Here is a 14,418-nt window from a genome sequence, read left to right as displayed (position 1 = left end):
ATATTTCAGAGTCTGATTCTATTTGTACAGCAAAATAATGGTTTGGTCATGAATACTTATTGTGTATCTAATTTATATTTTAATATATTTAACATCTACTGGTCATCCTGCCATCTGGGGGAGGGGGTAAGGGGTAAGAGGGGAAAAATTGGAACAAGAGGTTTGGCAATTGTTAATGCTGTAAAGTTACCCATACATATAACCTGTAAATAAAAGGCTATTAAATTTAAAAAAAAAAAAGAATTTTTTTTTTTTTTTTTGCTGAGGCAATCGGGGTTAAGCGACTTGCCCAGGGTCACACAGCTAAGGAAATATTAAGTGTCTGAGATCAAATTTGAACTCGGGTCCTCCTGACTTCAGGGCTGGTGCAGAAATATCATTTCAATTACAGAAGTGTCAGAGAAAAAAAAAAAGTCTTATCAGTTTTATTGTTCATGAACTCATTTAACCTACACAGCAGAGAGAAATATTATCTTGGGAAAACCTTTGAGGGCCAAGTAATCTGGCAAAACCTGCAGGGCTTGAAAAAAAGAGTCCTAGAAGTCAAGGACTAATTCACTTTTAGGGGATCTGGACTTTAAGCATCAGATCCTGGTGCGTCTCTTCCAGAATTCAGCTCCCTCATCAATTTCACTGACGGCGGTTTTAACTAAAAATCCCCGGCCGGGGAGGGAGCGCTTCCACTTGGGAGACTTTCTGTGGTTCCTTTTCCCGTTCCCCCCCCATTCTCACCTCAATGGTATAGTCCGCGCCTGATTGTAAACTGGAGGCGCTGAACGGTGACAGGGGCTCCGACTGGGCGGCCCGTGGCTGCAGCCGGGAAGAGAGGTCCGGGGCATGATCTGTGATGTGCTTTCCTTTGCAAACAGGGGCAGATCGAGGTAGAAAGTGAAACGATCTTCAAGTTAGCTGCGCTCATCTTGCAGGTAAGAGTTTTCCTCTCCAGTCCCCCCCCTCTCCCAGCCCTCCCTCCGCTTTTGCTGCTTGCAACTGAAATGTTGCATACTCCAGCAGTAATTAAAGGAGCTCCAAGCCTTTTGCTTGCCACCTGAAGCTCGGAGCGCAGCCTAATTGTTGCATTTTGGAGCCTCTTGCTTGTAACAATGAATCTTAGGAAATACACCCCGGTAATGAACAGTTTGTCAAATTAAAAGTGTGTGCAATAGACATGTAAATATACAAGTTAGCTTGTAGTAGAGAGAGAGTGTGTGTCTGTTTCTCTCTGTGTTAAATAGAAATGTGAATGTTGAAGTTTATTCCCCCGGGGAGGAACTAGAGAAAATTTAAGAGCAACCTTAGAAAAGAACTTGTAAATTAATTCTGTGGGGCTCTCGCTCTTCTGGGTACAGCCTGACAATTAATTGAAATACAATCACCTTTGGCTGTCTTTTGAATTGGAGTAAGCGGTTGCCCTTTGACCCTGGAAGAATCTATTAATCAGAATATACGAGCTGCTTTCATGCTACATTAGGAATTAGAGACATACTGTGTGTTGGGGACTTGGATCCCAGGGGTTGGCGATGTCCGTTCCCACCACTTGCATACAAATAAATGCATTTAATCACGCGCGCTTTGAGAAAGGAGACTTAATTATTAATGCTTTTTCACCAATTCTTGTCTCTCCATTTAACAATAACAAAACCTGGCTGTTTTTCGGTGCCAGATTTTCCTCTCGGGGAGCACAGCCGGAAGACGCTCTGTTGTTTGAAAGCATGCATGCTTCCCCAGGTCCTAACCTTTGCTACCTCGGGACTGGAGGCTGGCGGGTTAGGGTGTAGAAAATAATATTACTAGGTTGGGGGGTGGGGAGGATGGAGAGCAGGGGCAGAAAATAAGCAGCATCATTACTCTGATCTAGCTGGTGTTATACTTAATGTATGAAATGGAAGGAATCATTTTAATTTGGTTTTCTCTCTCCCCTTCCCCCTTACAGGAAGCCAAAGGAGACTACATCAGGTAAAAGCTCCCTTTTCTTATGCTAACGTCCATTTTACTGTGTTGGGAGTAAGCTTTGGAACTTTGCATATTCTTTTGCACTATTTATCCTCCATCTTTACTTAGGCTCTTGGTAGCCGGAGTAGATGGGAAAAGCTGGAGAAAGGTTGTCTATAATCAGGATTAATAGTAGGGGGGAAATAAAAATGTGCCAGTAAAAAATTTATTTAAAAAAAAATTAATGGGCAAAGGAGCCTTCTGTGGTCCATGAACTGAACGTGTGGCAACAGAATCAATCAGAAGGCAGATTTGCATCGCAGACCAGTCAGAGGATAATCTCCTGAATTCCTATAGAGAGACATCTGGGCTTTCTGTGACTAAACTGGGGGATTCTAAGAAAGCTGAGCAAGCTCTTGTTTTTGAAACTTAAGTGACAGTTCATTGCAGAGGGTCCTTGTAGGTGGAACCTAAAATCAAATAGCCTTGAAAGGGCTTGGGCTGTAGTGACTTAAAAAAGGCGACCTTCTAACAATCCTGCTTTTGAGAAGTCTTAATGTATGCACTGTAAGATAAAGTTCCTTCAGCTGCTGGGGAGTAGATCTGTCTGTTGCTTTCTTTCCCAGCTGCCCGGCGGGGGCCTCGCCCTTCATACACTTGACCTGACAGTTGTATTGTTCCCTGGTGTGAGGCTGGGAGGGAGCTCCCTCCATCGCCTGTGGCTGCATAATCACTCTCTGTTTAGCCGGGGAATTTATTTTCTACCTGTAGAGCTGCTTTTCACTAAAGCTGTAACTGAAGGGGGAATATTGTTGAGAGACTGCAGGGAAAACTTTTCAATTAGAAGAAACTCTCATAGACCAATGACAAATTGCCAAAAGACTGGCCTGAGATGCGTTAATGTTTTACTGCTCAGACTTTACACACTGCTTTTTTGGGTCTGCCTCCTAAAAGTGTACTTTGAAACAAGATGACTCAAGTAACTGATAACAAAATTAAAGGCATTCACGTTCCAAAAGGTCAGCCATGTCCTTTGGACACAGTGTAGGGCAATGGAAAACAACTCGGTTTGGATTATAGGCAAATAGGTGGCCCAGTTCCTGACTAAAGTCAGGAAAGTTGTTGAGATCTGACTCTTCTTGGCAGTTCTTGTCCGTGTCATGTCATGTCCAACTTTTCTTGACTCCATTTGGGGTTTTCTTGGCAAAGGTACTGGAGTGGTTTGCCATTTCCTTCTTCAGCTCACTTTACAGATGAGGAAACTGAGGCAGAGTTAAGTGACTTACCCAAGATCACACAGCTAGTAAATGTCTGAGGCCAGATTCGAATTCACAAAAATGAATCTTTCTGATTAAAGACCCTACGCTCTATCTACTTCAACATGTAGTCATAGTTAAATATCTGTCTTAGAAACTTTAAAACTGGTGCAACGCTAGAGAAATCACTTAACCTCTCCCAGCCTCCCATTCTTCATTTGTAAAATGGGACTTGTAATCAGACATTCCTGGGTTGTGAGGTTCAAATGAGTCAGCATACGTAAAATGCTTTGTAAACTATCAAGTGAGATAGAAACATTATTTTTGTTATTAGTTACAAGTGGCTAAATATATATCTGCCACTTAATACCAATCTCATTTTTGTCTTGTGCCTCTAGTTTGGGGCAAACATAACCACTTGAGTAGATTGTTGGTGGCAAGCAAATCGAGTTTCCTCAGATGTAAAATGAAAGGGGGACAGGATATGGATGGTATCCTCCAAATTCCTAGCCAGATCTAAATCTATGAACCTACATTTCATTTCAGAAGCTTCAGTGCAAGTCTAATAAAACAATTTAATAGAGCTGAGAAGAGATCTTGACATGATTTAGTTTGGGGAGTTGTTTTTAAAAGGAGATGGGGAAAGTAAGAAATAAGTGGCAGACAGCTTTGATTTCAAGCCCTGACTACTGATTGTTGTGTGATCTTGTACCAGTCACTTGCCCTCTGAGTGTTTTTTTCATTCTCTTATTCATCGATTGACTGATTTATAAAATGATGATATTGGGTCAGATATGGAGTCCTTAAGCTTTTTTGTGTTTGTGAGGTGAATAAATGCTTTTAATTATGTAAAATATATAGGATTCCAAAAGAAAACCATGATATTGAAATACAGTTAATACTTTTTTTAAAGTTCATCATGGACATTATGAAATTGACTGTGTCCATTTTGGATTTCTGACAATGTCCTGATACTGGATAACACTTCATCTCAACCCTCCCTCCCATCCTATAGTTAGGATTTTGAAGCTAAAAAGTACAAATTTGGTTAATGTGTAAAAGACTACTATCAATGCTATGAAACTTGAGTTTCTGGAAAGTTCAGTACTCACAAGGACTTAGCTGACTTCAATTCTGACCAGGCCAGCCTTGGATCAGAAGCCTTTGCTTCAGTACCTTAATCATTCTTCTCTTCCCTTAGTCATTTCTCTTTTACCTTTCCTTAATTAATTAGTGTGACTCATTTTTTAAAAAAGTAATCTAGTAAACTTATTCATGGTGCATCAGCATGAGAAAAAAATTATGTAGAACTGTGCAAATCTGCAGATGCTTAATAAGAGGCTTTTATTGGATGAGTAAAAGGTGGACAAAGGCAAAAAAAAAAAAAAAATAGCAAAAGTCGGTAATTAAAAACTTTCTATTGTTGCCTGGTCTATTTTAGACTCTATATAACTATATTTTATATTTTTTTCTAAAAGTATCTTGTACTGAATGTTTATTGATTCTTGCTGGTACCTAGGTACCATGCTAGCTAGCATGGTCCTAAGGAAGAAGAATTATTTAAAGACTAGAATTCTCCTTGACTTAGATAACGAGACTTATACATTAGTATTTGTGATCATAATTAAATTCCAAAATATATTGATAATAAAGCTATGGAGAGGCAGAAAAGGAAAAGGATGATGCTGAATGGGTTTGAGATTGATCTTGAATAATAATCATGGTATGACTGGACTGAATGCAGAGCAGAATTCTTAAGCTTGTTTGTGCCCTCTGGCAAAACTGGTAAAAACCTATGGATGCCCTTCTCAGAAAAATATTTTTAAAGTATAAAATAAAATGCATTTTACAGATAAAATATGCAATATACAGGATTACTAAGGAAAACAATGATGGGGAATACATTAAAATATTAAATACAACATTAAAATATTTTATTACATAATTAAAATTCATTAAATTTGATGAAAATTAAAATATATCAATATACATTATTAAAATATTTATTTTTAAAATCAAATCCGTGGACCCCAAGGGTAAAAACTGGAGTAAGGATCAGGGGAGGTGACATCATGGCTATTTTCTAACTGTCATTGGTAGAGATCCATCTTTATTTGGGAAAAATTGTCATCGTTTTAGGTCACGATGTAACTCCAAAGGTCATGTAGTCCTGTCTCATTTTATCACTGAGGAAACGGAGACCCTGAGAGGTCATGTCATCTATGTCTTGTTAGCAGTTGTTGTTGTTGTTGTTGTTACTGATGTTCCCTGCTGGGATTTTTAGAGACTCCTTCCCCCAAAGCAGATAAATGACTTTTCTGGAATTTTTAGTCTTCAAGGGTTAGTTGTCCTGTGTCCCTAGAAGGTTTAGGGATGTGCCTAGGGGATTACTCGGCCAGAACTTGTCATAGATAGCACTTAAACTGGTTTTTGATTGCAAAATTGACCCAGGTCTCCTCTCCTGACAATTGATTTACTCAAATGAAATCAAGAACCTAAAAAATCACTTCATCCCATTCCTTCCCTACTAGACTGCCTGAAAGCCTATTCCCTCCCCCTTTTCCTTCCCCCAGCCCCTCCAGTTAACATTTCCACCATGGGAATCCAATTATACTGGGTAGAAGTTAATTAAATTGCTGGAAGAAGGATTTCCATTTTCTTCAGACAACTGACTTTGGATTTCCAAAGTTAGCCAAGGAGCTTCAGAGATAACTCCTGACTGATGGGAGTAACATAACACAGACAAATGGGGAGAATTCCTGAAGGCTGACACATCTGTGAGACAAAGGTTATCTTCAAACCCTTAAAAAAGGAATTAGTAAAAGGAGAGAGTTTAAAAAAAATACCCTTGAAGACTGACTTTGCTGCCTAACTAACTCTAGGGGGTTTTCCCCCTACTTGTCATTCTACTTGTAATGAGGGAGGCAGTAGCTTTTTAAAGTCTGTACCAGGAAGTTAACACCTGGCTTCAAATTGCTGGGGAGGGCCCCAGAAGTTTCCAACTTCCTCAGCTTTTTTCCTGGGTTCTGGCAATTTCCCTTGGGAATAGTGAAGCTTGAGGTGTCAAAAAATTTAATTTATATGGAAAATGTAGGGGTTTTGAATAAATTCACCCCGGAGGATTGTACTTCAAAGCCTGGAGGCTACTGATTGGGGAGCATTTTAAAATCTCTTAATTCCATCTATTGCGATCTCTAAAAGGGAAATTTTAAAATTATCACCATTTTTTTAATGGTTCTGGATCTGCTTTCTTTAGTAACCTCAAGCAGAAGAGGCAAAGAGGCTACATCTTAATGAGGATTGAAGTTTTCCATCCCAGCTCTGATCCCTGTAGAAATTCTTCAGTATAGGCAAAAACATATTCCAAAGGGCTACATTAGTCTTTCCTTGAATCCCTAATGCTATTTTGAAAATCATATGGCAAGAGATTAGCTTAATAGTGATGTGCAATATTTTTCATAAATCCCTGCTGTTTTCAGTTGGTATATTGGTGTGATGACCTTGTGTTAAGGTGATCACTGAATTCCACCCTACAAAACTGATCCCATATTTAATTGTGAAAAAAAATGAAGAAAGGAGAGAGAGAGAGAAAGAGAGGGAGAGGAAGGGAGAGAGAGAGGGAGGGGTGAAAAAAGGAAAGAAAGAAAGAAGTAGACTTGATGGGGTTTTTTTCCTCTCTCTTTTCAATTTTTTTTGGGGGGGCATCTTGTTCTGTCAGGTAGCCCTGGGTTCAAATCCTTCCTCCGTATTTACATTCACTGGCCCCTGTGATCCTGGACAAGACCTTAAAAGTAAAAGGGGTTACTGAGGTCTCTCTCAGCTCTTAATAGATGGCCTGACTTACTGAGGGTCAGAAAAGGGACAGTGTTCATTGGGGAATGGAGTTCCTCCTTCTCGTGGGTATCTCTTGATCAAAGTAAAATTACAAGAAAATTATGAAATGTTGTTAATTCATTACCTAGAGGAAGAACAACCGGCTAAAGAAGAAATAATGCTACAGTGACTAGCACGGGCCTTGGCCTCACAGGACAGACCTGGCTTACTAATGTTTGGTCTTGCACCAGTCACCAAGAGAGACTAGGTGGACCTGAGTTTCCTCACTTATTAAAGGAGAGATTACCTGGTCTTCATCTCTGAGTCTGTTATTCTATGGATTCTATAGTTCAAAGTGCTCATTGGTATTATCTCATCTAAGCAAATCAAAATCCTTACCCAAACACTCCGTACAATTATTAACCTGATTCATTTATTTCTAAACTAAGGATTTTGAATGGGATCTTTGAATGTAGTTTAAAAGACTTTTGGATGCTTTATTTGAGTCCCTTATATCTAGATTAGTTATTAGAATACAGTTGTTTACATTTGTGAGTTTATTCTTAAACTAAGGAGCTGTCATTTTGAATGCTGCACTTTCAATGCAGAATGAAGAGGTTCCTACAAAGCAAGCAGTGAATCTGTGGTTCACCTTCAGAGTTAAGCTACAAAAGCTGCTAGTTCAGAACCAACTCCGGACCATAGCCGAGTCATGACGGTGACTAGGAGTTTTATGGCAATGGACCTTTGGTACCTGGTTTGGTCCAAGGCTGGAGGGATAGATAACAGGGCAGCAATGAAGAAAACTGGGAACTGGGGTTAGAGACTAGCAGATGGTAGCTCAGCGTTATATAGTGTTATTGGAGTGGCTTGGAGTCAGGAAGATGAGTTAAGATGCTGCTTCAAGTACTTTCTAGCCGTGTGTCCACAGGCAAGTCACTTTACTTCTGTCCCTCTGTTTCCTCAGCTGTAAAATGAAGATAATAACAGCACCTGTCTCCAAAAGTTGCTGTGAGAATCAAATGAGAGAATATTTGTAAAGCACTTTGCAAATATTAAAGCAATACCTAAGTGCTGTTCTATAAAAATACTGATTCTGGAGTCTTGAGGAGCTGGCTTCAAATCTCCTCTACAACTTAACTGCTCAGGTGACCGTGGACAAATTCCCTTCACCCCATGAGTCTCGATCGTGTCATCTTTTTAATGGAAGGTAGGACTTGATGGGAGCTCTATTACAGTGAGAATATCATCGTCCCTGTCTCATAAACCTTTATGAAGACTTCATTTATTGCTATGTTCACAAGGTGTGAGCACGGATTCTAACTTGATCCATTTGGGGGAAATCTTTTTAGTTGACAATAGGATTGGAAATGAGCATGACAGTTCAAAAGTATCAGCAAAAATAATTAGGAAAGTCATTTTTTTTTTCTGTAAAAAGAAAGCGATTAAACTAGGTGACCTCTAAAACCCTCCTAATGGACAACTTTCGTGTCCTTTCTCCCCTTAAACTCCCTTTGACTAGACCAGCACTTGAAAAGATTTCTTAAGTTTTACTTTCCCAAGATCATCTAGCTAGAGCTAAAGGCCATAGAAGTCTTAGAAGTCTTCTAGCCCAAGGCCTTTATTTTACAGATGAGGAAACTGAGGCCCTAGGAGGTGTTCACTTGTTTAAAGTGGTAAGTGCTAAGAAGTAATTGGCCTAGCCAGGATTCTAGCCCAAGGCTTCTGACTATGATTCAAACATTCTTTCTCTTTAAATGACCCTTGAAAACAAAGAAATGCTATTACTTAAACGAAACCTAAGTGATAACCTTCTGCCGATCAGTCTTTCCAATCACATCTTGACTCTTTTAGGGGTTTTCTTGGCAAAGATACTGGAGTGTTTAGTCGCGTCCTCCTTCATTTTGTTTTACAGATAAACAACTACAGGATTAAGTCATTTAACTTCTAAGTCAATTCTCTCCCAGCAGCTTTCTTAGATCCATGGTCTAATGTTATATAAATTGTAATTGTTGTTGTTTGTCCTTTGTGCTCCAAGAGGTCCAGGGAATCGATACCATGATAATACAAGTAAATTGGGTGTAAGTGAGAGAGGGCTATACATTTTCTCCTCTGGGACTGTCTGGGTCCAGTGGCTAGATCTAGATCAGGATGCCCGAAGGTGATCCCTGGGGGACTTTGACCCTTTTTAAGCTAAAGTCTTGAACAGATCTCAGTTTGATTGTATAAATTACAAAAGAATTTAAAGATCTGCACTTATGTAGAAATTTTCTAAAACAGAAAACTCCCTTACATTTATTGAGGAGAAATTAGATAGGGGAAAAACTACATAAAACCTAATTGCAAATCAATTACCCTATGGATGTATTTTTTTAATAAATAAAAGGTAATTGAGACTTAAGGTGTCTTTCCTATTTCTGAAGAAACAATTAGACTCAATGCTTCCTTCAAAGATGTTGGTACCTTAGCAAGCTTGAAAGGTAATTTCAGGTTGAATGCAACACTCCTATGCTGCCCTTTATTACTATTTTCTATACCTTAGAAAATATCTATCTATACATTACTGCGCCACTGTATCTGTAATAGTCACTTTTTTCTACAGCACTTGCATGTAGTGGGTGTTTCTGATACAAGGAAACCACAGAATGAATCCCAACACTCTACATATTGGCCTTTGCTTGTAATAACAAAAAATTCAAAACAAAAATCAACCAATCAGTGATAGGGTCTGATGGTGTATACAACATTCTCCACCATAATTCTTGTTCCCCCACTTCCAGTTTCTTCCATCCTTCCCCAAAGAAAAGTCAAGCCTTTTCCTTATCTTATTAGCCAAGACTACAGACCATTAATTTTTTCCCGTGATGGAATTCATTTTCAGCAGAGTAATTAGACATGAACTTGGAGCCAGCAATTAATCAACAATCATTTATTAAGAGCTTATTATGTGCCATCCACTGAGATTACAGAGACCAAATGAAATTGCCCTCAAAGAACTTATATTCTGTTCAAGAAGGCTCTAGGTTCAGTTGTACTTCTCCCACTTGCTAGCTGTGTGACCGAGAATGAATTGAATCACTTCTCCATCCTTAGCCACCTTTTCTGCTGTGACCTGAAGCTCGTGATTCCTGTCTTGAGGCCTCCATGAGATAACATCAGCAAATCTTCAAAGTGCTTTATAAATGTCAGTTGTCATCCTTACTTAATATTTTTCTTTCTTTTCAACATATGCACAGAGTGTTGGATTCAATCTGTGGTTGCAGTCTAGAAAATCTGTGTAAAACTTTTTGGCCTTCCCTTCATATCTTCACAAGAAAAACTTGTCTATATTTATGATATTAATGATAAAATATGTTGATATTATTCAATACTATCCACACGTTTTATTTATTCCTGAGTTTCTAAAGTTTTTCTGTGTCATTTTTTGGCTTTTACATGTCATCTGCAGCTTCTGCAAAATTTCCATTAAATTTCTTAAGCTGACCCACTATATATCGAAACTCCAATGGGAAAAGCAGTGGTGTGGAAGGAATAATTGCATTACAAATCAGATGGACCGTATTCTAGCTTAGCACTCTTTTTAGATAGGATGAAAAATAGAAATGAGAAATTAATGATAAATACATCCGACACTCCTATTTGGAGGAGCCAAGAGAATCAAATAGAGGCTGCTGTCTTTGGCTGGGTGTGTAAATTTAGTATCTGTCTATTTAGAGTTCCTATCAACAACTACTCGAAACTTTTTAAACATTGATTGCAATCCAAATTACACGTAGAATAGTAGGGCTCTACAAGTGTAGGTTGAACATGAAAAAAGGTGCAGATAAAAATGATGTAGGAAGTTTAGAAACAAAGTATAGGAAGGTTAGATGAAAATATTATAGATAGATGACCACAGAAAACTAAAAACTGTGTGAATGTGATGACTAATTGTAGCCTATAGAAGAAGTGAAGAAATATACCTCTCACCTTTTTTGAGAAGTGAAGGATTCTGGGTATAGACTGTTATGCATAGTTAACAAAATATCTATTGGCTAAAGTTAACAGTTATTTTTTGTTACAAGGAGAAGATAAGAGATCCTCACTGGATTTACTTGAGCATGGTGGATAGAAATAGTTTATGAGGGAAATACTGGTGTAAAAAACAAACAAAAGGTACCCATGAAACCTAAGGAAATGTAGGAGATTAGTAATAATTCTTCACATTCAAAATAAAACCAATACTGTTTTCCTTGGACATTTTAGAACCAATCTAATTCATTTTTGAGTCTCAGAACTTGGAAAGAGACCTTCCAGATTCTTTTTTCAGTATTGTGACTGATTCAGTTCTCCAATTAGAGAGAAGATGAGAAGTGAGTTATGTTCTTTCCTTGGTTCTCAGTTACTTCAAAAACAATTTGCTAATAACAATCTCATCTGGAAGATGTAGAAATAATAAGGCTTGGGAATGCTAAATAATATAAAAATTATTTTTAAAAAACTGGAAACATGGAAAAATGGCTAGATTCAGAGTCAGGGTTTGGGTTCAAATGTTACCTCAACCAGTCAACAAATATTAAGCATCTTCTATGTTCCAGACACTGTTCTGAGTTCTGAAGGTAAAAATACAGTTACTTCCTACCTCTATGAACTTGCAATCATTTTTGGCTAATTCTGTCTCTTTCCCTGCATCTTATATAGATCTTAAGTTGGGTGGAGTAGGAGGGAAAGGATTGCATGTAGAAATAGTTATACAGTCCCCTTAAAATCCTATTTTCATGTCTCACTTTGACATGGGGTTCACTTGAGTTTCTTCAAAGTTAAGCTATTAGTACCCAAACTCAACTACGATCTGCCAGGCTGGATAGACTGAAGTTTGAAATCAGCATCTATTAAGCACTAACTGTAAGCCAGGCACTATTACACACGGAGAATACAAATTCAAAAATGAAATAATCTCAGTCCTCAGAGAACTTATTTTCGATAAGTATGCTAATTTCATACAGAATATATACAAAATGGATATGTGGTAATTTGGGAGAGAAGGGCACTTTAATAGTTGAGGCAATAAGGAAAAATTTAAGTATGTCAGCTAACTTTTTACTCTCTGAAATATGACTATGATGAATAGGTATCAATTTACCCCATCTAATCTGCTATGAATGCTATTTCTGTCTTCTTTGTTTCTTCCTTCTTTGGTTCTCTCTGTGTGTATCTCTCCCTTCCTCCCTGTCCCTCTCCTCTTCCTTTCCCTCTCTTCCCTTTCCTCCCCTTCCTTTTTTTTTTCCCCCATTCTTTTTTTCCTTTTCCAATACTGGGGTAATCATAGGATCAGCAAAAGCCGGTATCAAGACCTACATTTGATGCAGTTTAACTATGTGACCCTAGGTCAGTTACTTGTGATACCCTAAGTAGCTTACAAGTGATCATGTCCAAAGTACAGAAAGATGTTCCACAATGGCAACTTCTTTATACAGTTAAGTCAGAGAGACAGAAAGAGAAGGAGAGAGGGAGAAAGAGAAACTTTTCTTTTTCATTAAGAAATTTAAGCTGCTGTTGGCTGACATCAGCACCCAAGAATGATGGCACTTGCCATGAACTTCAAGAATAACTTTTCTATCTTGGCATATGGAAGACATTATATGGAGAGAGAAGGAGTGGATCCAACTGCCAGTCATATCTCCAAGGGTAGAAAATGTGGATTGATTATAGAGGTTTCAATCCTTTATTTAATAGGAAGGCATTAGGAAAAACATCTTACTCTATTAATAAAAACTGAGCCAAATTCACCCTTCAGCAGTCATTGTAGGCTGCTCTCTCTTGATTTCTATTGAAAATGTTCTACTTTCTCATTTGTGTTGAGGCTGTCAGTTGGGAATCTTGTGTTACAATGAAAGGTTTGCAGTGAGATGGGGATCAGGGTGATGGTATCAGTTGTTACTGTTGTTTCGAGTAGCATCTTTATGTGTTTTGGAAAGGAAATGATATTGTAGATCTTAGAGTTTGAGTAGGAGACCTTAAAAAGGTTATCTACAGCTAAGTGTCATGATGATGGATTGAGCACTAGATGGGGGTCAGGAAAACCTGAGGTCAAATCTGGACTCAGACACTTTCTGACTCCAAACAAGTCACTTTTTTTTTTTTTTTTTTTTTTTTTTTTTTTAAAGTTTGTCTCAGTTTCTTTAAGTGTAAAAGAGGAATCATATTAGAATCTCATCGCCCAAGGTTGACGAGCTGGACACCTAGTAGCTATTATAAAAATGCATCTTGTGATGGTCATGGTTGTTATATCTAGTCTGTTAGATGAAGACAATGAGACCCCTCAGAGGTTAAGTGATTTGCCCAGGGTTACGTGGCAGGTAATCTATGGCTGATTTGGGAGTTCCTGTGTTCAAACATTGAGTGCCTCTTACTAATAGAAAGGTTCTGAGCTCTTGCAGCACCAGATTTAGTATTCTGTGATCCTTGGAGATGACTACTTTTAAAAAACAAATTCTGATGAAAAGTTATGAAGGGCTAGAGGAACATTGTCCAGAAAGTAAAGGAGAACTAACACTGATGAATAAATCCTCTAAAATTAAATTCTAGTTCCTAGTGGTCTTGTGATCTGGACAATGTTCTCTGTTATTGAGGTACCAAGAGCAGTCTTGGGTACAAGTAGGATACTTCCAGCACTTAGTTTCCTCCTAGTGTCACTACATTCTCTTTTCAACCTGTTGCCATGTATCTTCATCCCTCTCCATTTATATTAAAAAGACTGTACAGTTGGGGATTTCCTAGTCATCAAATCCAGCGACTTCATTCCTGCCCTCATCCTCCTTGACTCTGCAGCCATCGATCACTGACACTATCAGACTCCCTTTTCTAGACATCCTCTTTTGGCTTATGTGACACTGGCTTCATGCTTTTTTGCCCTGACTTATAGAGTCACAGATTTAGAACTGGAAATACCCTGGAGAAATGATTTGAGTTCAAGTACCTCCTATTACAGATGAACACAGCCCAACATCTGTACTGTCTCCCAGTGAGACATTCATCCAGGATGTGACTCTGACAGTGAATCTCGACACCATTAAAATCCCCCTCCTCCTGCAACCTCCGCTCATATGTTACTGCTTTCTGCTGGGCCTCGAAAGCTGTGCCCCTGACCAAAGTATCTGCTTTTATCTGCTTTAGTTGAGTTTTTTAAATCTCCCCATTGGGAGACAAGGTAGTAATTGGTTTATTTTTTGGTCCACATTTTTTTCCTTGAAGGTAGGAATTGTGTTACTTTTGTCCTTGTATCCTAACATAGTGTCTGATATGCTGTGTTTAAATACACTCATTTTAATGTGTAAAATGCTTGCTTACCTGCTTTCTTCATTATCAGCCTCCTCCTATTAGATTGCGTGCCCTCTCTGCCACTGGCCAAGGCTTCCATTGAATGTGGTTAAAAGTT

General features: G+C 38.5%; 1 protein-coding gene across 4 annotated transcripts in view; it reads left to right on the top strand.

The window, feature by feature from the left end:
• The window catches only part of FRMD4B (FERM domain containing 4B), a 341,019-nt gene that overhangs the window by 262,868 nt on the left and 63,733 nt on the right, over positions 1-14,418 (top strand). For all 4 annotated transcript variants that reach the window (XM_031953872.1, XM_031953849.1, XM_031953859.1 and 1 more), the window contains 2 exons: positions 870-926; positions 1,934-1,956. In XM_031953872.1, coding sequence (XP_031809732.1) covers positions 870-926; positions 1,934-1,956 — 80 coding nt within the window. The remainder of the gene's footprint in view (positions 1-869; positions 927-1,933; positions 1,957-14,418) is intronic.

This window comes from Sarcophilus harrisii, chromosome 1 (genome assembly GCF_902635505.1).
Source record: "Sarcophilus harrisii chromosome 1, mSarHar1.11, whole genome shotgun sequence".
In the NCBI taxonomy this organism is placed as follows: Eukaryota; Metazoa; Chordata; class Mammalia; order Dasyuromorphia; family Dasyuridae; genus Sarcophilus; species Sarcophilus harrisii.
Note: the sequence above shows the minus strand (reverse complement) of the source record. Positions and strands in the feature narration are given on the sequence as shown.